Raw genomic sequence first — 26906 nt, forward strand, 5'->3', positions numbered from 1 at the left:
TAATCATCGCTATTCAGGAATTCAGCAAAGACATTAGTTCAACTACCAGACAAAGTTAAAACTTGCTCTTTTTGGTGGTTGAAAGCGCTAAATGTGACCTTAGTTGTAGTTGGTGGTTGAACCCTTTGATCGAAGGCGATAAATATTCTAATGTTGTTTTTGTGGTTCGTCCTGATTGTCACTTTGTATAACTCTTGGTAGTCTCTTTCGGCACACCTTGTGTTAAGGAAATTATTTGATTTCTGATTTATCTATATAATCCACTTTTGTTTGTTAAAAAAAAAAAAACCTAGACTATTTATTGACCAAAAATTAACTGAACTTTTTACATATAAGAATTCACACTTATTTAATTAATTGAACTTTTCTTAACCATTTTTCCCAAGTTTTTATTCTTCGCCATATAACAATTAAATTTAGGGGGGAAAATGGCTGAATAAAATTTGGAGTGGATATTGAAATTGTTTTTTCATTTTTTTTTGCTAATTACACTATTCTAATGTGAAACAAAAAAAGAAAAAAAGAAAGAAAGACTTTTTGTTTTTATGTTATTGGATACAAATGGAGTCATGTTTAGCATTGTAGCAACCAAAAATAAAACACCAGAAGCATCCACTAATCAATATGTCGGGTACCAAATCTAAATACAGAACAAAATCTTAGTATTTTCTCAAACTTGCTTGAATTTTCATAAGCAAATTAAGCAAGATTTTCATGGTGTTCAAGTTAGTTCCTCAACAACCATTATGCTTATTCAGTCTTCACGCAAGTGTCTCAAAACCATTGTTATTAGCAGTCACATGGTTGGATTGCTTTCCCGAAATCAATCCTCCATACCCATATTGTTGCACAACTAGCACAGATGAGCGCAAACCAAAATTTTCTGATGCCAACATATCCCCTAATACTCCAAGTTCTAAACAATCGCACCATTCTAATAAATTTGAGAAAACCTGAGAGTTCCTATGATTCCCTTGTCCAACTATGTATAAATTGTAGCCAAATTTTTCTATCGCATTGAGTACTGAGGTAATATCTTCAACTGAATGAACATCAACCTCTGAATAGGATATAGAATCATTGTTGTTCACTCCTATTAGTCTAAAGAAATTCACATACTCGTCATCTAAATCCTTCTGCTTATCATTATCCATTTCAACAGATAGTATTCCTTGTGGTTCAGCGTGACTTGGGGTGTCTACTTCGGCAGCTTTATCAAATAAGAGCATTCGAACCACTGATAATCGTGTTCCAGGGTGCCCGGCCATCCTCCATGCAATAGCTAGGGCTTCACGATCGTCTGGACCTCCAACAAAGATCACACAAATACAAAATTTCAATTTTGGTAGCGGACCAATATCACGATCAACAAAGATCCCCACAGAGCAAGGTGCACCTTGCATCACATTCAGGTTTATATCTCTGTACGCAATACTGGTTGTTTTTAGCACACATTCTGAACTTAGTTGTTTGTGGAATGGAAGGATAATCAAGCTTGTGTGCTTTTCGTTAGCCGAGTTGAATACATCCTCATGAATGGTTTCATAGTCTGACACAACATTTAAGGTTTGGACTCTAACAGCATCATATGCCTCTCCAAATGCTTCAAAGCTATTGTTAATTCTTTCTAGCTCTTCTTGAGATTTTGTAAGATTTTGTGCTCCAGGCTGGCCACTAGGCTTCTCCAAATAAGCAGCAACAAGTGCACCAGCACGTCCTGTGAGCTCAACGAGGTAAAGTGAAAAAACATGTATTGGTGAAAGTCTGGTGGCATTGAAAGATTCAATGAGGCTGATAATCCCCGTAGCCTGGCGAGTATTGTGAACACATGCTAGAATCCTGAGCTCTGCATCAAGTCTTAGCTTTTGTATAGTCTTTAGCTTGGTTTGTTCAAAATGCTTTCTGGGCTTGTATATGATATTGATGATGGGAGGCACCACTATAGTCATTAAAAGGACTGCGACAGTTAAGACAGAATAGGTTGGTACAGAAAGAATCTGCAATGACATATTAGATATCATTTTAAATTGCTATAATTTTGACTTATGAGTAGTTTAAAAATAGAGTAAATAATATGTTACAAGTATATCAATACCGATTTATCCCAAGCCGTATTGAGCATCATTAGTGCAACAGCACCCTTGGTATTAAGAATTATGCCTAGAGCAAAACCATCCCGATTACGCATGCCAAAAAAGAAAGTGGCAAACAAAGTGCTTAAAATCTTTAGAACACATAACAAGATTATAACCATAAGCGTTAAAGGCCAATTTGGTTGCTGGAAAATGATACTACACGAGAGGCGCATTCCACTGCCACTAAAGTAAAGTGGTACTAAAAACGCGCCACCAAAATCATCAGTTGTTGATGTTACCATGTCAGCAAATTTACTGTGTGGTAAAATCAACCCATACACAAAAGCCCCAACAATGCCATGTGTGCCAAGAGTGTCTGTTATGTATGCACAAACAAAAATTCCCATCACAACAAAGAGTAATTGGTTATCATCCCATTCATCTTTTTCTGTCTTGCGATCAATGACCTTTACAATGATAGGACGCGCCACATAGATGCAAATGAAAACAAATATTACGGTGCTTAATACTGAGTATATTGCCCTTGTACCATTAATTGAAAATGGAACAACTAATGTGAATAAAATCCAAGCATATGTGTCGCTGATCATAGCTGTTGTTAATGCAATCTTACCAAGACGAGTATAAAGAAGTTTGAGCTCAGTAAGTGCATGAACTACAACTGGAAATCCTGTCACAGTGAGAACTAAAGTCCACATTACATAAGCATTCATTCTACCTTCTTCAAGTGGGTATTTCTCACCATTGCCATAAACGTTTCGATGTAGAGTGTATAAAGCTGGTCCCATCACCATTGGAAAGATGAATCCTAAAATCGCAATGGTTGCGGGTTTCTTTTTTACATGTAAAATGGTATCCAAGTTCATCTCCAAACCAGTTAGGAATGCGTAGTATACGACACCAGCATGTGTTACAACGTCAATGTTAATCACCCCAGATCCAGGAAAAATGAAGTCGAAAACATTTGGAATTCTCGAAAGAACTTGAATTAGAAAAATACCAGTCTACATTTTATAATTTGAAACACACATAAATACATATTCAATCCAATCATTGTATTTGTATAAATAAAGAAAACATCTAATTGCAACAAATTAACAAAGGAAATATGGTACTTACAGAGATTTGTGAAATGAGCTGAGATTGATGAAAAGGTTTATAGACAAAGAAAAAGAAACGAGATATAGTTGTGGTAAAGGCAATTTGAAAGGCAAGAGTAGGGAGCTCCTTGAAAAGGATATTATCAGTTTGCCATATTTGATTAGGATTATGCACAGGCACATCATAACATGCAGTCGACATAGTTAATTAATTCCTCCAATTTTTCTTCTAATATATGAATTGAAATTCACTACAAAAAACATGCCATTTAGCGGTGATTTTTTTCGGCGGTTTCAATAAACCCCCCAAGTTTGTGAAAAGGTGACACGGTTGTGAACAAATACTCTTTCAATTTTGGGAGGTTGTAAACCCCGAAGAATGAAATGTCTTTTTTTCCACTTCCGGCTCTATTTTCCCTCCGACGCTTTTATTATAATTTATTTTTTCTTGCTCTAGCGCTTTTTTCTTAAAAGATCTTTCTAAAAACAACAAAAGGGGGCACGATATGAGAAAATACAAGGTTGAAGAAACGAAAGAGAAAATGCAGTGCTCCCTCCACCGTCGGAGAAACCCTCCGCCGTCGGAGGAATTTCTCCGTTTCCACTGCAAAACAATTTGCGGAGGTTGAAAACCCCGCAAAATTGCTTAAAACCCCCCGCTAAATGGTTTTTTTTTTGTAGTGATTTTGTGTTATTTTTTGTGATGTTCTTTTCTATTTAACTTTTTCATTTGTGACAAACAAGAAGTTAAATAATGCATGATGATAACAAAAAAAAATCCAAATATAGAAGAAAACAAATTCAAATTAACCATATTTATCTATTTGTGGTGGTATTTAGCTTGTTATTAGATATGATTTTCTAGCTTTTCTATATTATCCTCCTATTTTTTAGTGCAACAATGACATCTCTAAAACAACCGTAAATTTTTTTTGCTTTTCCAAAGAAAAATAACACGTGATACAATTGTCATCTCTAAAATCTCCTTGTGCAATATAGTAATCACCACCACCATAATCCGTGATTTTTGAATCTTGAAATTCGAATCCCTAAACCTAATGCAAAAACTCTGAAATCGAACAATAAAGATAACAAACAGGAAACACTTAATGGTTTTATATTCCCTTTCCCGGAAAAACGAAATGGTTAAAGAATTTCAACAAGATTGAGATTGAAACGTGGTTTCGATCTCCGAAGCAATTATCAGAAAACGCAGAATGAGAGATTCGTGTGAAAATTTTGAAGAGAAATAATGAATTTAAATTGGTATAAACAACAATAGAGCAAAGCTTGTGTTGTGTATATGCGCCACAAGGAACAGTTATTTGGAATTGATACTTTGACTGGATTTTGATTTGTTTTATATGTTTTTGTATGGAAGTTTATGTTTATCGACTTTTTTATATAGAGCCTAAAAAATAAGTAAATAAATCAAAAATTAATTGTATTGATTTTTTATAATTATAATGATAAATAATAATTGTACTTTTAGGAAATTTTTTGGGTACAATTTATTTTTAGGATTCAATCGATAAACATATTCAACTACTTGTAAGAATTTTTTTTATGAGTATTTGGATATTAAATAAAAATTTCAATATTTCTATAATTTAAAATTTTTATACTATTTATTAATTAAATCTACGTTGCAAGTTCACTTATAGTTATATAGGCAACCAAAATCTAAAATAGGGTCCTGTTACATAGATCAAGGAATGTGGATAATGGCAGACGCCAAATTTTATGGATTGTGCATTTATTTCTTCATTTTCACTTTAGCATGACTTGTTTGTACTCCTCTTTACACAGTGCTGAGACAAGTGGCTGGCTAGTACAACTACAAACAAACATTTTTTTACTCTTAAAGGTGTGACAAATATCCCTTATTTCCGGGTTTTGTTAGGGGTATTAAAAACCCTAATTAAAACCCAAATTCTTCTGCTATTTATGTCTTCATTTCGCGCGCCTCTTTTTTCAAATCGTATGAGATTAAACCACTGAATTTGATCTAGTGATGAAGAGTTTAAATAGTATGTTAGAGGTCTCGACTCTCACTTCAATTGTAAACAAAATAAAAATATGTGGAACCCGCGAACATAATAGGTATGTATTCCAGTCCCACCAATTATTTTCCACTCACACCTTCCTCTAAAATAGCACAACAATAAATGAATGAGCTAAGCCAATAAGTTTAGTGAAGTGATGAGAGATTTGAGCAGTATGCTAGAGATCTTGAGTTTGATCCTCAGCTCCAATGTAAACCAAAAACAAATGAATGAGCTTTATTTTTTCTATCCTTTCCATGCTCACTCTCTTTCACCTAAACAAAACAACAAAATCTCAACTCCAATTTCAAGAATTTCTCCGGTTAAACAAGAATCCGACCAATGTCTTTCTTGATTTCTCTATTTTTTTTCTTGAATATTGTGGATAAGAACGAATACCGTGAAGCAACTTTAAAATCTAGCTGATGAGAGTGTGATTCACGAATTATTTTCCTTTTCCTCAACAATTTTTAATTATGTTTTTGTGCATTTTGTTTAGTTTAAATGTTTTTTTGCTGACTTTCTAAGGTTCACATTGCAATAGGTTTAAGATTATGATTCTTTGTCATTTTTCAAAAACAATTATTGTGTCCACCTTCAAATTAGTAAAGTGCATTGTTTCTTTATTTCCTTCCCTAATGATTTTTGTGAAAATATGTTGGAATATTTTATTATATTCCAATAATATTATGTGGGCAAATATTTTTATATATAATTATATTAGCTATTTACCAATTAGGAGTCTTAATTGATTAAGTGATCAAATAAAGGTTAATTAGATTTCTATTTAGAATGAATTAAGTAATTATTAATTGGATATGAGCTCAATATGAGTGGATGTCAGGATGACTCATTTCGGAATAATAGGAACTATAATTGGCCATCACCTTATATATAGGCTATGGTCCCCAATATACCGTACGTGAGCAAATAACCTCTTCTCCCCATATGAAGATAACTCAAGGCATTAGGGTACCGGTTGAGGAAGAACCATACAAGCCGCCAAACTTTCCTTTGTGTTTCAGGATTACTACTGAGAGCCTAGAATCAACGATTTGTTCATATTCTTCTATCAAGGTATTTCTAATACTGATCTTTGATAAATCAACATGTCATAGATCCTGTTTTATATAATGCTCATATGTTTATTTGGTTTCTGCACTAAAGTAAGATTATGGTTTTAATCTTTGTTATTGGGAGCATGTATATTGTTAATATTAAATTAATTCCAACAAAATATACTTTTGGTACAATAAATTGAAAATTTTGATATCTTTTAGGAACTCTACAGAACATTTCAAGGTGTTGTGTGGTGGTTAATATGGCACTGTATATTATCTTTACATGATTGCTTTTGAAAATCTTAGTTGGTCCAGAAAGTGATTGAAATTGAATATCGTGTATAGTATTTTAACAAGCCAGACTTAACTAGCGTCCCCTAGAAGAAGAGTGTTTTATATTTTTAGTAGATTATTTATCCGTGCTATTTGAAAATAATACTTATACCCTGAATGAGTAAATTTTGCATGGATCACTCACTTATATCTAAGGCTTGTTTTTTTTTTTGATAAGCAAAATTGAATTATAAAGGAGTACAAGGGGTACTCAAACCCTTACAATTCAAGTCAAAAGATTAAATGCTTTGTAAACATGCAATAGGATTAGTACACCAATCCGCAAAAGAAAAAGTGGACTTGCGACCAGCTCTGCCACTAAACCAAATCCACGAAACTGTCATGATATTATCAATCAGCTTAGACACATCAGCCACCTCTCCTCGGAATATGATATTGTTCCTCAATCTCCATAAACACCAATTGGTAGTTAACCAAATCAAATGTCGCACACGATGTCCCTTCACAAGATCACCACACTTAAAAAAGTGATTCAGTCCTTCCTCGCCTATGGTTATACTACAACCCAACCATTTGAAAATGGCAGACCACACCACTTGAGAGAACTTACAATGATAGAAAATATGACAACAATCCTCTACGTGTCTAAAACAGAATACACAACAAGTTTCATGTGGATTTGTGATAATACCTTTAGAAGCTAAGGCATCCCTCGTTGGTAATTTCTCTAATAAAAGACGCCAACCGAAAACATTCACTTTCGAGGGCACGTCATTCTTCCACAATTTTTTAACAGCTTCCAACAATGATGGATTAAGATTTTCAGCCGAGACAAGTTGTACCAGAAAATTATAACAAGACTTGACCGAAAACAAACCTGCATCACCAGGAATCCAACGCCACCTGTCAGCACAATTCAAATTCAAATTAATGTCCAACAACAGTTCCTTAAGTTTTAGTAAATCATGTTCTTCCTCCTGCGTTAAAACATCACACCACTCCCATTTCCACACCAAACCCTCTCTGCTGCTAGACAATCTATCCGCTATCAAAGAATTTTGCCGCAACTCTTTTGCAAAGAGGTTAGGAAATAATTCTCCTAACGATAAATTGCCGTGCCATTGTGCATTCCAAAAACTAATTTCAGCACCATTACCCACGATACATCTTGTATTTGAGCGGAACCAACCAGACATGATGGACTCCCCTACACTAAAAACATCCCTCCACCATAAGGAAGCCTTTGAACCATATAAACTTGCTTCTCTGCTTAAAAATATAGCAGGCAAACAGCCATATCTAAAATTCAATAAATCTGCCCAAATTGCATCTTTTTCAATAATAGCCCTCCACTTCCACTTGCTAAGCAAAGCTATATTAAAAAGCTCTAAATTCTTTACTCCCAAACCTCCTTGTTCTTTGGCTCGACATACTTGATCCCACTTTACCCAACACAATTTTTTATCTTCTAAGCCACCTCCCCATAAAAAATTCCGTTGGATCCTTACTAATTGATTAATGACACAGGGCTTGTAGTTATGGGTACTATACTACTCACTCTGCCCCATATTTGCAAAAACACGCGTTGGATTTTTGTATCCTAAATTTTGCCCACTCTTTTGTGACATAGGGTTTTGCATCATAATTCTTTTTGAATATGCAAGTTAGTTCATTTGGTAGTGAGAAGGGAGTTTGAGAACTTGTGAGTGCAAGGTCATCGGTTCAAATCCCATTTGTGTCCTTGTTTCATTTTATTTTTTGTATTTTTGTTTTATAAAAAAAAATTAAAAAAAGGGAAAGAAACAAGAAAGGCAAATACGCAGCATTACTCCCCTATTTTGTCAACTTTAATTTCCTCCTTGATTCAAGCTCTCCCTCTTCGAGTTCTTCCCAATTCTTGGCTACTCAATCCTATCCTTTAATTATATATTGAGAGCAAATTAACATAACAACACAGCTTGCGGTGACATCAATATCCATTCTTAATTCAAGCTTCCCTTTTCATTTTACTTCCAATTCAAACCAAATTTTAATCAATGAAATTGAAGGGAATTAAAGGGGCTGTCTTTTACCATTCTTGACTACTCAAGACTAATCTTTGGGTATAAATTGAAAGCAATTTCAGAGGAAAAGAGAAGGTGAAAACACAGAGCCAAAAACTGAGAGCAAAAATCAATAGAGAAAGAAAGAATAACAACGTAGTAGCAGCTTGTTGCTGCGCCACTTTGTTCCATACCACCAACCATCTCAAAAACACAATAAACCATCTTCAATCACCACCTCCAGCCTTCAAATCTCTCATTCCACTACCACAATTATAACAACCTCCTCCAATCCAACAAAAAAGAATAAAAGAAACACAGCAGAATAAACAAAGGAAGGAGAGAAACAGAACAAAGAGGGAGGACAACGATTTCTGCAGCCGCGGTTTCAGAATTGTTGCCGTAACCATCGCCGTCACCACCGTCGAATCCCACCATCAACCACGACACACCATCGCCGCACAGCACCAAGAACAACTCCGCTGCCACTTCCAAGCCACCACCTGTCGCCACCGCACGTTGCCGGACCTCTCTCTCGCGCGATCTCTCCACCTCTCTCGGTCAGACTCTGTTTCTATCACTCTCATGCGTGCTTGTTATGTTTGTTTTGCAGAAGCTATTTTTGTCGTTATAAATGAGTTCTTTTTATGTGATTTGTTTAATTCAATAATAATAATAATAATAATAATAATAATAATAATAATAATAAAAAAAATAAAAATAAAACATCGTTTGTTTGTCTTCCACTAATAGAAATTAATAAATAAATTTGGATTAAAAAAGGAATGGGCGGATGTACATCCGTTTATTTCTCGAATGATCGGAGGCTTAGCGAAACGCTTTGTCGACTGGTTGTTCGTATTCCATAAAAATAGTAAAAACCCTTGGATTGAAAAGGGAATGGGAGAATGTACATCCGCTTGTCTCTCGAGCGACCGGAGGCTTAGCGAAACGCTTTGTCGACTGGTTGTTCGTCTTCCACAAATAATATCAATTTTAACTCACCAAACTTTACTCACTTTTCGCGCTCGTACGCGCACTTCTAATTATTATTTTTTTCAAAACGGGCACCATCGCTCAAGTGCGAGTCCGTCTTAAAATCAAACAAATATTTTTCGCCCAAGCGCGGCCAACATTTTTTTTCATAAATAAAATCAACCAACCAACAATCATTTTCTACCCAGAACTACGGGGCTTTGAGTTTCCCATCGCACCAGGGAATACGTAGGAGCAGGATTCAACATCTTGTCGAGCCCATTAATAAAAAACTATTTTTTCCCTCATTTGTAAATAATTTCGATAACTAATAAAAGCAAGCAAATAAATTAAAACACTCCTTTAACCCTAAAATTAACGAGAAGGTTCCCGTTGAGTACAACGGATGTGAGGGGTGCTAATACCTTCCCCTCACATAATCGACTCCCGAATCCGGAAATGGTTGCGACGACCATCTTCCCATTTTTTCCAAGGTTTTATCGATATTTTCCTTTTCCTTCGGGAATAAATAAAGTTCGGTGGCGACTTTACTGTCTAAGCGAGCGTTTTTCGCCGGCGCATTTTTCCAGCCGCTTCAGCTACATTTTGCAAAAACAAAGTATTGCCAGATGTTGAACCAGATGTTGTAACATGCAGTGAGTACAACATCTGTCGTACTCTAGGTCACGCCTTATTTACGCAAAATATCTTTGAAGATTCGTTTTGGAATTAAGCTCAAGCTTTGCTTGTGCGCCAAGATGCACCTTATTCCTGAAGTTATAGAAGGCGGTTGTGCCCTAATATTGTTTCCTAGTATGTGGTGACACTTATGGAAACATATGATTTGATTCAAGAATTATTTGTTGGACCTTACAATGTCCTAGCTGTGCTTTAAATCCCTAATTGTTCATGAAGCCCACGCTAACTCGGACCATAAATATGAAGACTAAAACCTAGCTTTTATTCACTGAAGCCGTCATTTTACAAAGCATGTGTTTAGGGTTTTAATGTGTTCATTGTTATTTGTGAGCTTTAGTTGTGTCACTTTGATGCAAGCTTAAGACTGCTATTTATTGAGTTGTATTTGTGTGAATTTGTCATAAGCTTTTAAGTACGGAGGTAGTTTGTTTTTGGAGTGTATGTCTCCATCATTGGTTTGTGTTTGTTGAAAACAACACTGTCTGTGTTGTTTGAGGGAATTGAGATTGAGTCTGAAATCTAGGAGTTTCTAGGTAGAGTTAGCACGAGTAGTGTCTAGGTGAGAAGACTTTTAGTGTGTGTCCGTTGTGGTCTTTGAACTAGAACTATTATAGTGGATTCATTCATAGATTGGTATTCCCATGATAGGTGACGTTGCACTGAACTGAGTTAACAACTCTCTTGTGTTATTTATCTTCCTGCAATTTATTATTTTATTGTTCATCGTATTCCGTCGGTCAGGTGTTAGGACAGATGTTGGAACATCGTGTAGAACATTTGTTCACAATAGAAATTCAACACGCAATTGAAGTATTAAGCTTAGAGGAAATATGTTAGGATCCAATAGAAAGTGCTTAAGTAATTATAATTATAATTATAAGGTGTTTAAGTAATAGATATTACAATAATGTTATGATAAGAAAAAAATTACATTAATGTTATAGGTACCAAATATTAGACAAAAGTACAACAAATATACAATATACAACACTGTTAATTAATACTATCACTATTTTAATTATTTTTTTCATTTTCTCTTCACACAATTAGGGTTGGGAACAGGCCAGGTCAGGCCAGGCCTTGACAGGCCTGAGCCTGGCCTACGATTTTTTTTCAGGCCTGAGCCTGGCCTGTGGCCTATCAAATGTTATTTTTTTTGGCCTGGCCTGAGCCTTTTAAAAGTCTGGTCTGGCCTTGTAGCCTGTTTAAAAGTCTGTGTTACATTAAAACTTCTCTATATAGTTTTTTTAAATAGGCTAAACAGGCCTTAAAAAGTTCACATTTAAATTTTTATAATTTCTACAACATTAAGAAAAAGCTAATAATATGATTAACACAATAATTAAAAACTAATAAAATAACAAATACGATTACGAAAAGTCGCAATAATTAAAAGCTAATAATATTTATATAAATAATATTTTTTTTATAAGATATAAATAATAATATTATATAAATAATAATTATTATAAACAGGCCGGCCTATCAGGCTTCGTAGGCCTTTTTAGAAGCCTAAGCCTGGCCTATTTATGTAAACAGGCCGTTTTCAAAGCCTAAGCCTGACATTTTTAATAATCAGGCCAGGCCAGACCAGACTTATACAGGCCAGGCCGAAGGCCCCTGTAGGCCGCCTGGCCTATTCCCAACCCTACACACAATCACACACAACACATCTTTTCCACAAAAAAAAACTGATACATAGCCTTTTTTATCGCAACTGTTCATGTCTCTTACCGAGTTCTATATCGCCGACGACTGCACATCGGCACTGGCATCCCTCATCCCGAGCTTTCTCCTCTGCAACTCTCTCTCTCTCTCTCTCTCTCTCTCTCTCCGCCGACCACCCACTTGTGTAACAGACCGAATTCTAAAATAAGGAAATTATTTAGAAAAACTTTATTTACACAATTATAAAAAACAAATGAGTGTCCCAACGGACTATCCATTACATAAAGTTCTCAATTTATAAAAACTCATTTTGCCCCGTACACGCTTCAAGTCAAATCATCAAACAAGCATCTTCTTCGGTACCTAAAATGTTAAATGTAAGAGTCAATTTCCTTATCCAAATTGAATCATACTCACCATAAGAAAAATGTCACAAAACAATAATAAAACACTTCATCAATCAAAAAATTTCTAAAAAATATAATCTTTATTTTTCAAGAAAAAAAGTAGTCAGAGATCACCAATTTAATATAATATTCAACACCAGTTATATTCTTCACCGATTAATCTCAACACCAAAACATCAATCATACTCATACACTTCACTAATTAAACTCAGAATCAAATAATAATATATTTATACCTCTTTGATCAAAAGACACCAAAACACTGATACTAATGAATACTAACAAGTACACGACCATTATTTTCAACTTCGTTGAACAACATCAATAAGCAACATCATTAAGCAACGTCATTTATACAACTACAATAGGCAACGTCATTGGCACACATGAATGAATTCATGTCATGTTATAATAAGCAACGTCAATAGGCAACATTATTTAACAACTCCATCGTCCTTATAACAACACAAATAATCAACGGCTTAATCGCGAAACAACATCGATAGACAATGGCTTAATCAAGAAACAACATCAATAGTCAACAACTTAAAGACAACATCTTATAAACAACGAAATATATATGTTAATGTAATTTTTATTTTCAATTACAACAACAAATCATTACACACATAAGCAAACACACAACTGATTAACTTATTACTAACTTTTGTTATATATATCTCTTTACATGAAACAAGTCATGAAATAAAGCAACAACATCAGCACACGCGGAGTCTAAAAAGTATTCATAAACCAAGTGATACTAGCAACCATAACCATATAAATATACTGGTTAGCATAATAACGGTGTATGTACATGGACTGAACCAAGAACATTATTTTCATAAGAATTTCTTCTTTATTTATTTTCTCTTCTTTTTTTTTTTTTTTTAATTATTTATTACTTTTATAAGTCACCAAATCATCATCAACTCACTTCTCAAACAACAACAAACACACTTCAAACAAGACTAGTTTCTTTCTATTAGTTTATTTTTAATTATTTTCTTTTAAAAGATAAAGACCTCATTACCATTTCACAACACAATCCTTACGTAGTATGAATATATGGGGAAAGAGCCCTTACCTCAAGCGCTTTACTTCCAAGCGATTTTACTCTAAAATTCGCAGCTATAGAGCACACACGATATCTCTCGCTCCAGAGTTCGTTTCGACAATCCAACGGTTGAAAATGAAATCTCGCGTGTCGTGCACATGACAAATTGAACTCGAGAAGAATGAAACTTATAACAAAGCTTGATGATGTGTATGGAATGTCATTCATAAAAGAGATCATTGTCATAAAGATGAATTCAAGAAAACAAGGGAAGTCTCACGTTCTAACTTCTAGGAATACAAGGAGGTTATAAGAGGAATTATTGGGAAATTATTTTAATGTGAGACAATGAAATCATTCTTCATCAAGTGCATTCAAGGGGTTACATGAAGAGAGATTAAATACCATTAAGGTGGTTTGTCTGGTAACCATGAAAGTAAAACGTGTGGCAAAATGAATTGGCATTAAATCAAGGTAATAAATTAGCATATGACCAAGCCATATGAATCCACCATGGTCAAGGCTTCACGTTTGGTTCACGATAGAAATTAAGAAACAAATGAATTATGGTTTGGTCAAATGAAATCAATTATTAACTAATAAAATTTTTAATAAAATATCGGAATCTTACATTCTATCCACTAAAAATTTACTAACACGTCAAAAACACTTAAAGCGAATAAGTTTTAATAAACTAATTATTTCTAAATTTTGGGGCGTTACAACTTGTGCATCGTCGAAGCTTTTTGGTATGACAAAATTGCCCCTATTTTTTATTGGCAAAATGACAAAAATACCCTTTGTGTCTACATTCTTGTGTTCATATAACATTTCTCATTTGCACATGCATGTTAAACTGCCAAGTGTCTCAAATGAGATATTTATTGTCCAAAAATTAACTAATTGAACTTAATGAAAGTCCAACCGAACCATTTTAAAAATAAATGAGCCGGTTGATTTGTTTTGTGAGATAAATACTATCTTTTTTTTGAGTCATAGTTTGAATAAAATTTGAATTGGTTGGATATCAAAGAAAAATATTTTGTCAAATCAACATCTTTTCTCTAAAAAAAACAAAAGTGACACATTTCCCTCTCTATTGCTTTGTCGTGCGTATACACCAAACAAATTTTCTACTCAATGGAAACTTCCTCGATAAGGTAACAAAGGTAAAGCTTCTTCACTTCTCACTCTCTACAAACTTCTTTTTTGAGGTAACAAGGTATATATATCTTTTCATTATTGCTTTTTTTTCCATCTTCTTCGTGGGTTTCACTTGAATCATCCTCAACAATGTTATTAATTTTTTTTCCCCCTTTTTTCATTATATGCTTCTGATGAACACAAACATGAATATTAAATTTGAAAACAGTTCTGTTTTGGTATTTTCATTGGTGTTCCGCTTATATGTGGCGCCTATGTTTTGTAGCCCATTTTTACGGATCTCTGTTCGTCTTGTGCAGAGACCTGATTATTAATACTAATATTTTCCATTCAAAACAATGGAAACAGTTCTGAACAATTTATACAATAAAAAGTTTGATTTTTCCAATGCTTGTGATGATTATTGTTTGATGTTTTACACTCGGAAAATTATGGCGAGGGCTTTCAAGTTCATCAAAAATATCACAAGATATCACTAGTCGTAACGATCTATAGAAGATGGTTGTTAAAGTGAAAGACAAATGGAGTGATTCGATGGAATAGAGTATTTCGAAATGGTTGTTGTTGACTCTTTACCAAATTTATTTGTGTTTTCAAAGTTCATTTCACCTATCTATTTAATAAGTGGTTATAGTATGTTATTTTGTCAATGCAATCAAATATGTGGTTTATCATGTATTTCAAAAAAACTTAATTGTGTAAGCTATTATGGATCTTGAAATAACACAATAAAACAATCAAATAAGTTGTCCAGAAATAGAGTAAACATTAAACACACAGATGTCTATTATTTGATTTTAGGGAGATAATACTTATGTCATTGTTCCAAATGAGTTGAAACTGAAAGTTTCAAGTTACAATGAATGATAAGCAGTTCAAAGCATCACATCATGAATACAAGCTCATAAATTATTGTCGTCGTTTAATTTTAAAACCTCAAATTATTACTCCAAACTTGTCACTACTACATATTATATTCATAATGTACAAAATAAAATATAGGGTCAATAGGTATTTAACCCCTCCAATATGGACGAGTTTTGGTTTATCCCTGTAATATATATCTTTTGATTATCTCTGTAATGTGAAGATTCTATCATTTACTCCCCTCATGAAATATGTTGAGTATTGAAATTGTTTTTCACTTTTTTCATCTTAGTTGAATTATTCTAATGTATTTTTGATATGGAAATGGTTAAAAAGGAAATATTATCGCACATATTTTTTATTAAAATTTTTAATGGAAAAATAGCATAACTGCCTTACCACTTGATGACATTTTGGCAAGTGTACCAAAGTGAGGGGCGGAGCCCTTCATGGGCTGGACAGGGCCATGGCCCGCCCCAGAATTTTTAATTTTTTTTCATAGGTATACTATGTAGCGGCGGTTGTAAACCCCGGCTAAATAGTCTGTATAGTTTGTTATATTTTATTTTGCGGGGGTTTCAAACCCCCGCTGAGGGGTTTCAAATCATATTTTATTTTGCGGGGGTTTCAAACCCCCTGCAAACCTGTGTAGGTCTCGTAAAAATCACCAAAAAAATTAGGTCATAATATTAATATGTGAGTATAAATATAAATCGTTATAAAAAAATAAACAACCTTATTAATATATGAGTAAAAATATAGATCACCATGGTAATCACAAAATAAAAAATCAAATCCTCATATTAATATAAGAGTATAAATTTAGTCATGTAGAAATTATAAAAAAAAATAAACCTTATTAATATATGAGTAAAAATATGTGTGTAATGTAAATAATAGAAATAAAATATAAGGACAATGTATAATAAATTATAATGATTTTTTTTTTTTTAAACTTGGTATCCGGCCCACGATCGACTAATCTAAGGGACCAATCCCGCTTCCCACTTGCGGGGGCCCCATTTAAAGCCAATTTTTTTTTACTCTGTATGGACTAGCCCACCGAAATTGGCACAAGCGGAAATCGTGCCTGAGACCTTGAGAGGAGCATACTCCAAGTACCAAGCCAACAACATTAGACCAACCCAAGTATGAAAAGACAATTATGCCTCTTAATTTAATTACATGTCAAAATGGAGAAAGGCTAGTTATGTAATATCCATAGTATTTTTCCATAGTATTTTTCTTTCTTAATTACACACACGCATATATATATATATATATATATATATATATATATATATATATATATATATATATATATATTAAACAAGATTTTTTCATGATGTACAGGATAGTTCCTCACCAACCATTTTTTATTTTATTTTGTATTATCCTTCTGGTTTTCAAGAAAATGGACCATGATAATTCGGAGTTCGGCCACGAAATAAGTAAAGTTTGGTCAAGAAATGCACTATTCTTATTCTGCCTTCACGACAAGTGACTCAAAACCATCGTTATTAGTGGTCACATGGTTAGATTGTTTTCCCAAAACCATACCTCCATACCCATATTGTTGCACAACTAACACAGATGAACGCAAACCAAAACTTGTTGATACCAACATATCCCCTATAACTCCAAGTTCTGAACAATCACACCATTCTAATAAATTTGCAAAAACCTGAGAGTTCCTACGATTCCCTTGACCAACTATGTATAAATTGTAGCCAAATGTTTCTAGCTCATTGAGTATTGTAGGAATATCTTCACTTGAATGAACATCAGCCTCTGAATAGGATATAGAATCATTGTTATTCACTCCAATCAGCCTAAAGGAATTCACATACTCGTCATCTAAATCCTTCTGCTTCTCATTATCCATTACAACGGAGAGTATTCCTTGTGCTTCGGCATGACTTGAGGTGTCTACTTCTGCGGCTTTATCAAATAGGAGCATTCGAACCACTGATAATCGGGTTCCTGGGTGCCCAGCCATCCTCCATGCAATAGCTAAGGCTTCACGATCGTCGGGACCTCCAACAAAGATCATACAAATACAAAATTTCATTTTCGGTAGTAGCCCAATATCACGATCAACAAAGATTCCCACAGAGCAAGGTGCACCTTGCATCACATTCAGGTTTATATCTCTATATGCAATATTGATAGTTTTTAGTGCACCTTCTGAACTTAGTTGTTTGTGGAATGGAAGGATAATCAAGCTTGTGTGCTTTTCGTTAGCCGAGTTGAATACATCCTCATGAATGGTTTCATAGTCTGACACAACATTTAAGGTTTGGACTCTAACAGCATCATTTGCCTCTCCAAATGCTTCAAAGCTATTGTTAATTCTTTCTAGCTCTTCTTGAGATTTTGTAAGATTTTGTGCTCCAGGCTGGCCACTAGGCTTCTCCATATAAGTAGCAACAAGTGCACCAGTACGTCTTGTGAGCTCAACTAGGTAAAGTGAAAAAACATGTATTGGTGAAAGTCTAGTGGCATTGAAAGATTCAATAAGGCCGATAATCCCTGTAGCCTGGCGAGTATTATGAACACATGCTAGAATCCTGAGCTCTGCATCAAGTCTTAGCTTTTGTATAGTCTTTAGTTTGGTTCGCTCAAATTGCTTTCTGGGCTTGTATATGATATTTATGATGGGAGGTACCACTATAGTCATTAAAAGGACTCCGACAGTTAAGACAGAATAGGTTGGTACAGAAAGAATCTGCAATAACATATTAGAACATATCATTTTAAATTTCTATAATTTTGATTTATGAGTAGTTTAAAAATAGAGTTAATAATATGTTACAAGTATATCAATACCGATTTATCCCAAGCCGTATTGAGCATCATTAGTGCAACAGCACCCTTGGTATTAAGAATTATGCCTAGAGCAAAACCGTCCCGATTGCGCATGCCAAAAAAGAAAGTGGCAAACAAAGTGCTTAAAATCTTCAGAACACATAACAAGATTATAACCATAAGCGTTAAAGGCCAATTTGGTTGCTGGAAAATGATAGTAAACGAGAGTCGCATTCCACTGCCACTAAAGTAAAGTGGTACTAAAAATGCGCCACCAAAATCATCAATTACTGATGTTACCAAGTCAGCAAATTTACCGTGAGGTAAAATCAACCCGTACACAAAAGCCCCAACAATGCCATGTGTGCCAAGAGTGTCTGTTATGTGTGCACAAACAAAAATTCCCATCACAACAAAGAGTAATTGGTTATCATCCCATTCATCTTTTTCTGTCTTGCGATCAATGACCTTTACAATGATAGGACGCGCCACATAAATGCAAATGAAAACAAATATTACGGTGCTTAATACTGAGTATATTGCCCTTGTACCATTAATTGAAAATGGAACAACTAATGTGAATAAAATCCAAGCATATGTGTCACTGATCATAGCTGTTGTTAATGCAATTTTACCAAGACGAGTATAAAGAAGTTTGAGCTCAGTAAGTGCATGAACTACAACTGGAAATCCTGTCACAGTGAGAACTAAAGTCCACATTACATAAGCATTTATTTTACTTTCTTCAAGTGGGTATTTCTCACCATTGCCATAAACTTTTCGATGTAGAGTGTATAATGCTGGTCCAATCACCATTGGAAAGATGAATCCTGAAATCGCAATGGTTGCGGGTTTCTTTTTTACATGTAAAATGGTATCCAAGTTCATCTCCAAACCAGTTTGAAATGCGTAGTATACGACACCAGCATGTGTTAGAACGTCAATGTTGATCACCCCAGTTTTAGGATAAAGCAATCCGAACATATTTGGAATTCCCCAAAGAAATTGAGTTAGAAAAATACCAACCTGCATTTTATAATTTGGAACACACAATAAGTGGTTTTACTACTTTACATAAAATAATTTGTGTCGCAATGAATGATAATTTCAATCTTCAATACAATATTATTATTATTATTATTATTATTATTATTATAGGCTAGTGGTATATTTATTTTGGGTAAATAATCGTTTACCCTACTGCAACATAATCAAATTTTCTTTTACCCCCTACGCATATTTTTTTTTTGTTTACCCCCTGCAAAAAATAGATTCCCTTGTTTTGCCCCCTAGTTGTACACAGAATATGTGACTGTGCAAATATGCTGACATGACTTGTACACAAGGAAAATAACCATTTATATTTATTTTTTAAATTCCACGCCCGATAATTTTTTTTAAAAAAATTCCAACAAATAAATTTTTTTTCCTACAAAATAAAAAAACAAATTTTCTTTTTTTTCGCCAAAATTAAAAAAAAATTCCTACAGATAATTTTTTTCCCTACAAAATTTACTACCAAAATAAAAATTTATTTTCAAATCTTTTTGAATTAAAAAAAAATCAGAATCTTTATTTTTTAAAAAACAAAACTTTATTTTTTTTAATCTCTTTTAATTAAATAAAAAAATAGAAAAATAAGTTGTAGGTGTCTGAGACATAATCTGTGCTCCATACCCTTCTTAAACTGAAAGGTATAAACACGAATAAAACTTCTTTTTCTATTTTTTTAATTCAAAGAGATTAACCAAAAAATAAAGTTTTTTTTTTTTTGACAAATAAAGTTTTGTTTTTGAAAAATAAAGATTCTTTTTTTTATTATTCAAAAAGATTTGAAAATAAATCTTTAAAATCTTTATTTTGGAAATAAGAAAATTGGTTTTTTTTTTATTTCGGGAAAAAAAATTGTAGGAAAACAAAATTATTTGTATGAAATTTTTTTTAAAAAAAATTTATAGGAAATTTTTTTAAAATTTTTGCGATAAGAAAATTCGTTTTTTTTATTTTGTAGGAATAAAAAATAATTTTTTTTTAAAAAATAATATTATCTGACCTGGAATTTTAAAAAAATAAATATAAATGATTTTTTCCACGTGTACAAGTCACGTCAGCAGATTTGCACAGTCACATGTCCTATTGTACACCCGGGGGCAAAATGAATGGATCTATTTTTTGCAGAGGGTAAACAGAAAAAAAAATCTGCGTAGGAGGATAAACGAAAATTCGCTTATTTTGTTAGTGGAAACTTATAAATTAACATAAAACCTTATTTATTTGTATAAACTGTTTTGTATAAATTAAAAAATAAGCTAATTCAAACGGTCTCTAATTGTATCATTTCAATTCTTAAGTCAATATCATCAACTTTCCATTTATGATAATAGTGAATACACTAATAACTTAAAAGGATAATTTAGTAAGACTAATAATTTGATATCTTTCATTTATACATTTTATTAAATTGAACATAATTTGAAGTAGGAATTTTGGAATTATTGTCTCAATGTCTCTCAATGTTATTTTTATCTTTAAATTTTGAATTTTCTTAAGTAGCCTGATGACTGTAATTTTAGCTTTTAAGCTGAATAAATCGTGGATTAGAATCCTATTCCAACAAATTACACATGCAACATCCATACCAATTAACTTATGTTTACATAAACAAATTTTGAATTTAACTTGTATACAATATCACTATAAAATTATTTTACATATGTATTCAATTCATTGTATTTTTTTTTTCTTTTTTCTTTTTTCAATTCAACCATTGTATTGTATTTATATAAAGAAAGAAGATATTATATGTAGAAAACAATCAATTATTGTGTCACTTTATTATATTAACTTTTAAAATATCTTCTTAAATATCACCGCACAATCAAATGCACGATTATCATGTCATTAAAAAAATACATGCTTATCAAGTTATTACTACTTGAGTAAAAAAAAAAAGTAAATGCTACAAATTAACAAATAAAATAAATACTTACAGAGATTTGTGAAATGAGCTGAGATTGATGAAAAGGTTTATAGATAAAGAAAAAAAAACGAGATATAATTGTGGCAGTGGCAATTTGAAAGGCAAGAGTAGGGAGCTCATTGAAAAGGATATTATCAGTTTGCCATATTATATTGGGATCATGCACAAGCACATCATAACATGCAGTCGACATAGTTAATTAATTTCTCCTTTTTCTTCTAATATATGAATTTCAATTTTTTGTTATGTTTTTATAATGTTCTCTTCTATTGAACTTTTTTCATTTGCGACTAACAACAAGAAGGTAAATAATGCATGATGATGACAAAAAAAATCCAAATATAGAAAAAAAAACCGATTCAAATTAACCATATTTATATATTCGAGGTGGCATTTAGCTTGTTATTAGATATGATTTTCTAGCCTTCCTATATTAGCTTCCTATTTTATAGTGCAACAATGACACCTCTAAACAACTATAAATTTTGTTTACTTTTCCAAAGTAAAATGATACAAATACGTACAATTGTCATATATTTTTTCGTGAAAATATTATCGAATAATAATAGTTAGAGTAAAATATATTTTTTGTTCATCTAAATACATCAACTTTTATTTTTAGTATGTCTTCTTTTTTTTCAAACTTTGGTGCCTTCTAATGTTTGTTTTCAATTTTAGTCTATATTTTTTTTTATATATAAAAATTGACGTAGCATGTTCCAACTTACTTCTTTTGATGATAGTATGTCACTGATAAAATTTTAAAATATCATTAGTTTAATAGTTTAACTATTTAATCTTTATTAAACTTACCTATAATTTCAAATTAAAGATTAACTTGTTAAACTTAATATTAAATAGTGAAATTATTAAACTAATATCATTTTAAAGTTTTAATAAGAGAAAATTACATTGAACTCCCATAAAATCTATCTAACTAACACACACAACCTCCCCTATATTTTTACAAAAACACTAACCTCCCCTCTATACTAACTCGGTTTAATCACCGTTTAAAAATAAAAGGGAAAAAAATTGTGAATGGTAAGACGAAATGGTGATAAGTTGGTTGAAGTGGAGAGCTCTCCAGATGTGTAGTGATATAATGTGTGCAAAGAGTTCATGTGGTTCTCATGATATAAATTTTCAAAGACCTGCACCTGTCCGTATGCAACATCAATGATTGATTTTTCACAATTATTGACCCGATATCTGACCCGTACACCTGACCTAATGCTTCCATATGCTGGTCGTTATGTCAGTTTTAAGCCGGATGCGGGTCTGTGCTCAACCCAAATCAAAATTATGTGATTTAAAATAAAGGACCAATTTTATGAGTGAGTAAAAACAAGAGAAACAAAACTGTAATTTTTTGTTTTTTTATGCCGAACTCCAAAATAGTATGAATAAAGGACTTTGTCTAACGTGATATAGTAGTTCAAGTGGTACATGTTGCACAAGTCATGAATAACATTATAATGAATACGAATTTTATAAAATTTACCGTTTGATTGAAAAGTTTATATCATATAGATCATCCATAATTTTTTTTAAAGAAATTAAAAATAATTTGATATGTTATTGTTACCAATCAAGATTAACGGTTTACGAGTTTTTATTGAATACCGTTAATCTTGATGAGTCTCAATAACATATCAAATTATTTTAAATTTCTTTAAAAACATTTATGGATGATCTATATAATATAAATATTCAATCTAACAATAAATTTTATAAAATTCGTATTCGTTATAAGGCTGAATAAATGGGAGTGCCAATAGCATTATCCTTCATTGGATATGTTTTGGGCTTAATTCCAATGGCACTAGACCAATCCAACCAAACACAACCCTATTTTTCCGGCTTATGAAAAACCTTAACCCGCATGTTTCTTCTTCCACTGGCGGCGTTCTATATATACCATGTTCTTCTTAATCCTTTTAACCCTATGTTTCTACTTCTAAAAGCAAAAAATTAAATTTTTGATTCATTTTCTGAACAAAGTTTCAATTTTTTTCATCTGGGTTTATTTTTCTCTGCATATATTTTAATTTAATGTTGCAAGGAAATGATGGCCATATAGTAAAAGGTTTGAGTAGGAAGAATGTAGTGACAGTGATTTGATGTTTTTAAGGTAAAAAAAAAACAATGAAGATGGCCCTTGTCTTTTGCTTAGTTATGCATTATGATATTCGCAACATCTTCTAAATTAATGGGGTTGTAATAAAAGGCGTGGGTTGCATTCTAGTATGGAATGATAATCTAGACTTCTCCCTACATTTTTAATTACTTCAAATCACTTGTTTACTGCTATCATTGTTCTTCCTGCTTTGATTACAATCTTTATTCTGATCCTTGTCATGTTTACTTTATGTTATTAGTGTCTTTTTTGTGAGAATTAGGGTATGTTTGGATTGACTTATTTTTGAGCTTATGCGAAACAACTTATGCAAATAAATAAGATAAGCTTTTATGCATTATTATAAGCTTTCAAGATAGTTTATGAGAAAGTTCCTTATAAATATATGATTTGTTTATGATTTTGATTCCCTAACATTTTGTAAACTTTTGTAGTCTACCTCGTACCTCTTGTGCTGCGGAGGCTGTTTGTGATAATATATCTCATTTTGGCTTGTTCAAGAAAAAAAAACTTATAAATTAACATAAAACTTTGCATAAGCTATTTTCATAAGCTCAAAAATAAGCCAAATCCAAATGAGTCGCAATATATTAGTGTGTTTTTTAGTTGAGTTAGTATATTGTTTTGATTTGTCAAGTAGTTTAATGTGTATTAAGCTGTGAATGATATGATATGTGCTAGTAGTGCTATGTTGAGTTCAGATTCAAAGTGTGGTCATTGTTGAACCTTACATTTAATAACTTTAATTTTTTTCGCTGTCTATGTGTTGTTGGAATTTGGATTAGATGTAGTAACTGTGGATGAGATTGTTTACAAGTTATTTTAGTAGTACGAAATCTGAACTGCTAAGTGCTAACATTGTTTTTGTGTTAATTACAATCTTTATTCTGGTCTTTGTCATGCTTACTCTATATTTGTGTGTTTTACTGAGTTGTTATACGGTTTTGGTTTGTCAAGTGGTTAATGTAACGTGGAGCTTACATTTAATAAATCATATGTATGTCACTGTTGAAGCTTACATTTAATTACTTTCATTTTTTTGCTGTCTATGTGTAGGTTTGTGTTATTCCTGTATATCTAGTATCAGTGTTTGTGTCAATGCTGTATAGGATATATTTAGTAGTACTACTTGTATATGGACTATGTTTTTGAGCATGAATTTATATATATTTGTTCTTAGTTAGTCCTGATTTTATTTGTTCTTAAATTTGTATTGTTGTATGAAATGAGCTATCAGGGCATGTACTTGTTTAGCCAAGCAGCGGTTAAGAAGATGGGTGGTGGAAATTCTATTAAATTTTGGAAGGATGTGTGGGTGGGGGATCAATCACTTGAGCTTAGATTTCCTAGACTTTTTGCGGTCTCAGTTCAGCAAGACAGTGTTTTTAAGGAGGTGGGAAGATGGTTAGATGGGGATTGGCGATGGGAGTTGTTATGGAGAAGAAACTTTTTTGTGTGGGAGGAGGCTTTAGTGCGAGATTTGATGGAAGTAATCAGCCATAGAGTTATCACGGATGCGGAAGATAGATGGATGTGGAAACCGAATGAAGCAGAGGGTTTTTTTTTTTAAGTCAATGTATGTGGTACTTGAAGGTGTGATGCTGCCCCAAAGCTTATTAAAGACTTTGAATCCGTGGTGCTGAAGTATATTTGGAAAAGTGCAGTCCCATCCAAGGTGTGTGCGCTGCTGGCGTGGCAATTGTGCTTGGATAGAATTCCGACGAAAGATAATTTGTCGAGGGATTGTTCAAAATGATGACACTTTGTGCTCTTTGTGTGGTGAAACGGCATTCTTTGGTTCAAAGATGAGATTAACTATTTAAGTATCATCACAAGTTGAGTATTAGCAACTTCAATTTTTCTGTTATCTACATGTTAATGATTCTTTAATCCAATTCTTAAAGGAATTAAGTTGTGTAATAACTATGTGATACACTGGTTTCCAAAAATCATATTAATTTGACCTTAATTGATCTGTCATATAATATGCAGAATTTTTTTTTAAGCTAATCACTGCAACTTCTAAACACTTTTTTTCATCCCTAAGTTTTTTATTGGACAGTTCGTTCTGACTGGAATTATTCATTAACCAATTTTTATTTAACACCTGTTTTCTGTCATTGGACTATTTTGTCTGAATATATTTTTTCCTTAAATAATTTGTCGCGGTTTGTGACAATCTGCTCATAATAGTTTTTTTTTTTTTTTTAAAAAGCCAAAATGATATATATTAACACTAACAGCCTCCCCAGCACAAGGCGTACCAAGGTAGACTATAAAAATACAAGAATACAAGAGAGTCAGAGAGATACAATCAAAGTAAAATCATACAAGGCTCAAACACAACAATGGACTAGATCACCAGCTATGGTAGTTTAAAGCTAACGTGATGTTCGTCGTCTTCAACCACCTGAAAGAGAAAAGTTTGATCTTGTCCAATAAAATATGAGGTGTGCCTATTGAGCTTTTGAACAACTGATGATTTCTCTCTGTCCAGATCACCCAAACACAAGCGAGCCACACAAGCTGCAAAAAGGACCGTCTCGCACGAGATCCACCTGATGATGCCGTAAACTGGACAAAATGATCACGCAGAGAGGTGGAATCCACCAAAGAAGTACCAATCCAGGCGCGAACTAAATCCCAAAGCGGTCCAGAAATACTACATGAGAGAAATAAATGATGAGCCGACTCAGTCACTCCACATCCAAAAACACAAGTGGCAACCGTAGTAGACAAGACGCCGCGAGTAACCAGATTTGCTCTCGTAGGCAACCTATCCCGCAATAAACGCCAAGCAAAGATGGAAACCTTCAAAGGAACCTGAGAATGCCAAATAAGGTTATCCGCATCGTCCAAAGTAACTGAATCCTGAGACGTCAGAACCTGATAAACTCCCCCAACCGTATAACCTGTATCAGGGTCAAGACTCCACTGCCACCTGTCAATAGCCTGATCCTGCAAAGAAATGTCAAGAAGTAAAGACTGACACTCCCCCAACATCTCCTCCTCCCACACCCACAATCGCCTCGGCCACTCCCACGCCCCCCCCATCTGCCCCCAACCTAAAGCAAACATATCTGCGACCGACCGAGATTTAGTTACAGCCAACTCAAAAAGGCGCCCAAACCGCTCCCTCAACGAGATCCCATCCAACCACGGATCAGTCAAAAAAAGAGTATCTGACCCATCCTCCACCCTCCTCGAGACATGCTCCCTAAACCAACTGCCTCCTGGCTCGCCAACACCCTCCCTAATACGCTCTAGCTCCCTCCACCACACCGACCCTCTCCGACCTCCCGCCCGAAGACTACCTCCCTCAAGCCCATACCTAGCTACCAACACTCTAAACCACAACCCCTCTCTATCCACCAACATCCTCCAACACCACTTCCCCAACAACGCTATGTTGAACTCACACAACTGTCTAACCCCCAAACCTCCATACTCCTTACGCAAACAAACAGATTTCCAACTAACCCAAGAAATTTTCCTAGAATCCT

At 33.5% G+C, this 26906-nt stretch overlaps 3 protein-coding genes across 3 annotated transcripts; all 3 read right to left on the reverse strand.

Annotated features, from left to right (window-relative positions):
- Nucleotides 1–523: 523 nt before the first annotated feature.
- LOC123883356 (cation/H(+) antiporter 15-like) lies at nucleotides 524–4031 on the reverse strand. The gene is made up of 3 exons (XM_045932132.1): nucleotides 3216–4031; nucleotides 2096–3100; nucleotides 524–1997 (listed from the first exon to the last, which is right to left on the reverse strand). The coding sequence occupies exons 1-3, from the start codon at nucleotides 3396–3398 to the stop codon at nucleotides 762–764; spliced, it is 2424 nt and encodes an 807-aa protein (XP_045788088.1). The 5' UTR covers nucleotides 3399–4031; the 3' UTR covers nucleotides 524–761.
- Nucleotides 4032–6874: 2843 nt separating this feature from the next.
- LOC123886370 lies at nucleotides 6875–7792 on the reverse strand. Its single transcript, XM_045935692.1, has one exon. It carries the CDS (start codon nucleotides 7790–7792, stop codon nucleotides 6875–6877), a length of 918 nt encoding a protein of 305 aa, XP_045791648.1.
- A 9163-nt stretch (nucleotides 7793–16955) lies between these two features.
- LOC123886371 (cation/H(+) antiporter 15-like) lies at nucleotides 16956–21456 on the reverse strand. The gene is made up of 3 exons (XM_045935693.1): nucleotides 21274–21456; nucleotides 18305–19309; nucleotides 16956–18203 (listed from the first exon to the last, which is right to left on the reverse strand). The coding sequence occupies exons 1-3, from the start codon at nucleotides 21454–21456 to the stop codon at nucleotides 16956–16958; spliced, it is 2436 nt and encodes an 811-aa protein (XP_045791649.1).
- Nucleotides 21457–26906: the final 5450 nt, after the last annotated feature.

This window comes from Trifolium pratense, linkage group LG5 (assembly GCF_020283565.1).
Source record: "Trifolium pratense cultivar HEN17-A07 linkage group LG5, ARS_RC_1.1, whole genome shotgun sequence".
In the NCBI taxonomy this organism is placed as follows: domain Eukaryota; kingdom Viridiplantae; phylum Streptophyta; class Magnoliopsida; order Fabales; family Fabaceae; genus Trifolium; species Trifolium pratense.

Excerpts from the sequence above, each read along its gene's own strand:
- LOC123886371 (XM_045935693.1), bottom strand. The coding sequence starts at position 21,456 with ATGTCGACTGCATGTTATGATGTGCTTGTGCATGATCCCAATATAATA. Across the intron at positions 19,310-21,273 it reads AGCTCATTTCACAAATCTCT|GTTGGTATTTTTCTAACTCA; the intron begins GTAAGTATTTAT and ends TATAAAATGCAG. Across the intron at positions 18,204-18,304 it reads ATACGGCTTGGGATAAATCG|ATTCTTTCTGTACCAACCTA; the intron begins GTATTGATATAC and ends ATGTTATTGCAG.
- LOC123883356 (XM_045932132.1), bottom strand. The coding sequence starts at position 3,398 with ATGTCGACTGCATGTTATGATGTGCCTGTGCATAATCCTAATCAAATA. Across the intron at positions 3,101-3,215 it reads AGCTCATTTCACAAATCTCT|ACTGGTATTTTTCTAATTCA; the intron begins GTAAGTACCATA and ends TATAAAATGTAG. Across the intron at positions 1,998-2,095 it reads ATACGGCTTGGGATAAATCG|ATTCTTTCTGTACCAACCTA; the intron begins GTATTGATATAC and ends ATGTCATTGCAG.
- LOC123886370 (XM_045935692.1), bottom strand. The coding sequence starts at position 7,792 with ATGTCTGGTTGGTTCCGCTCAAATACAAGATGTATCGTGGGTAATGGT.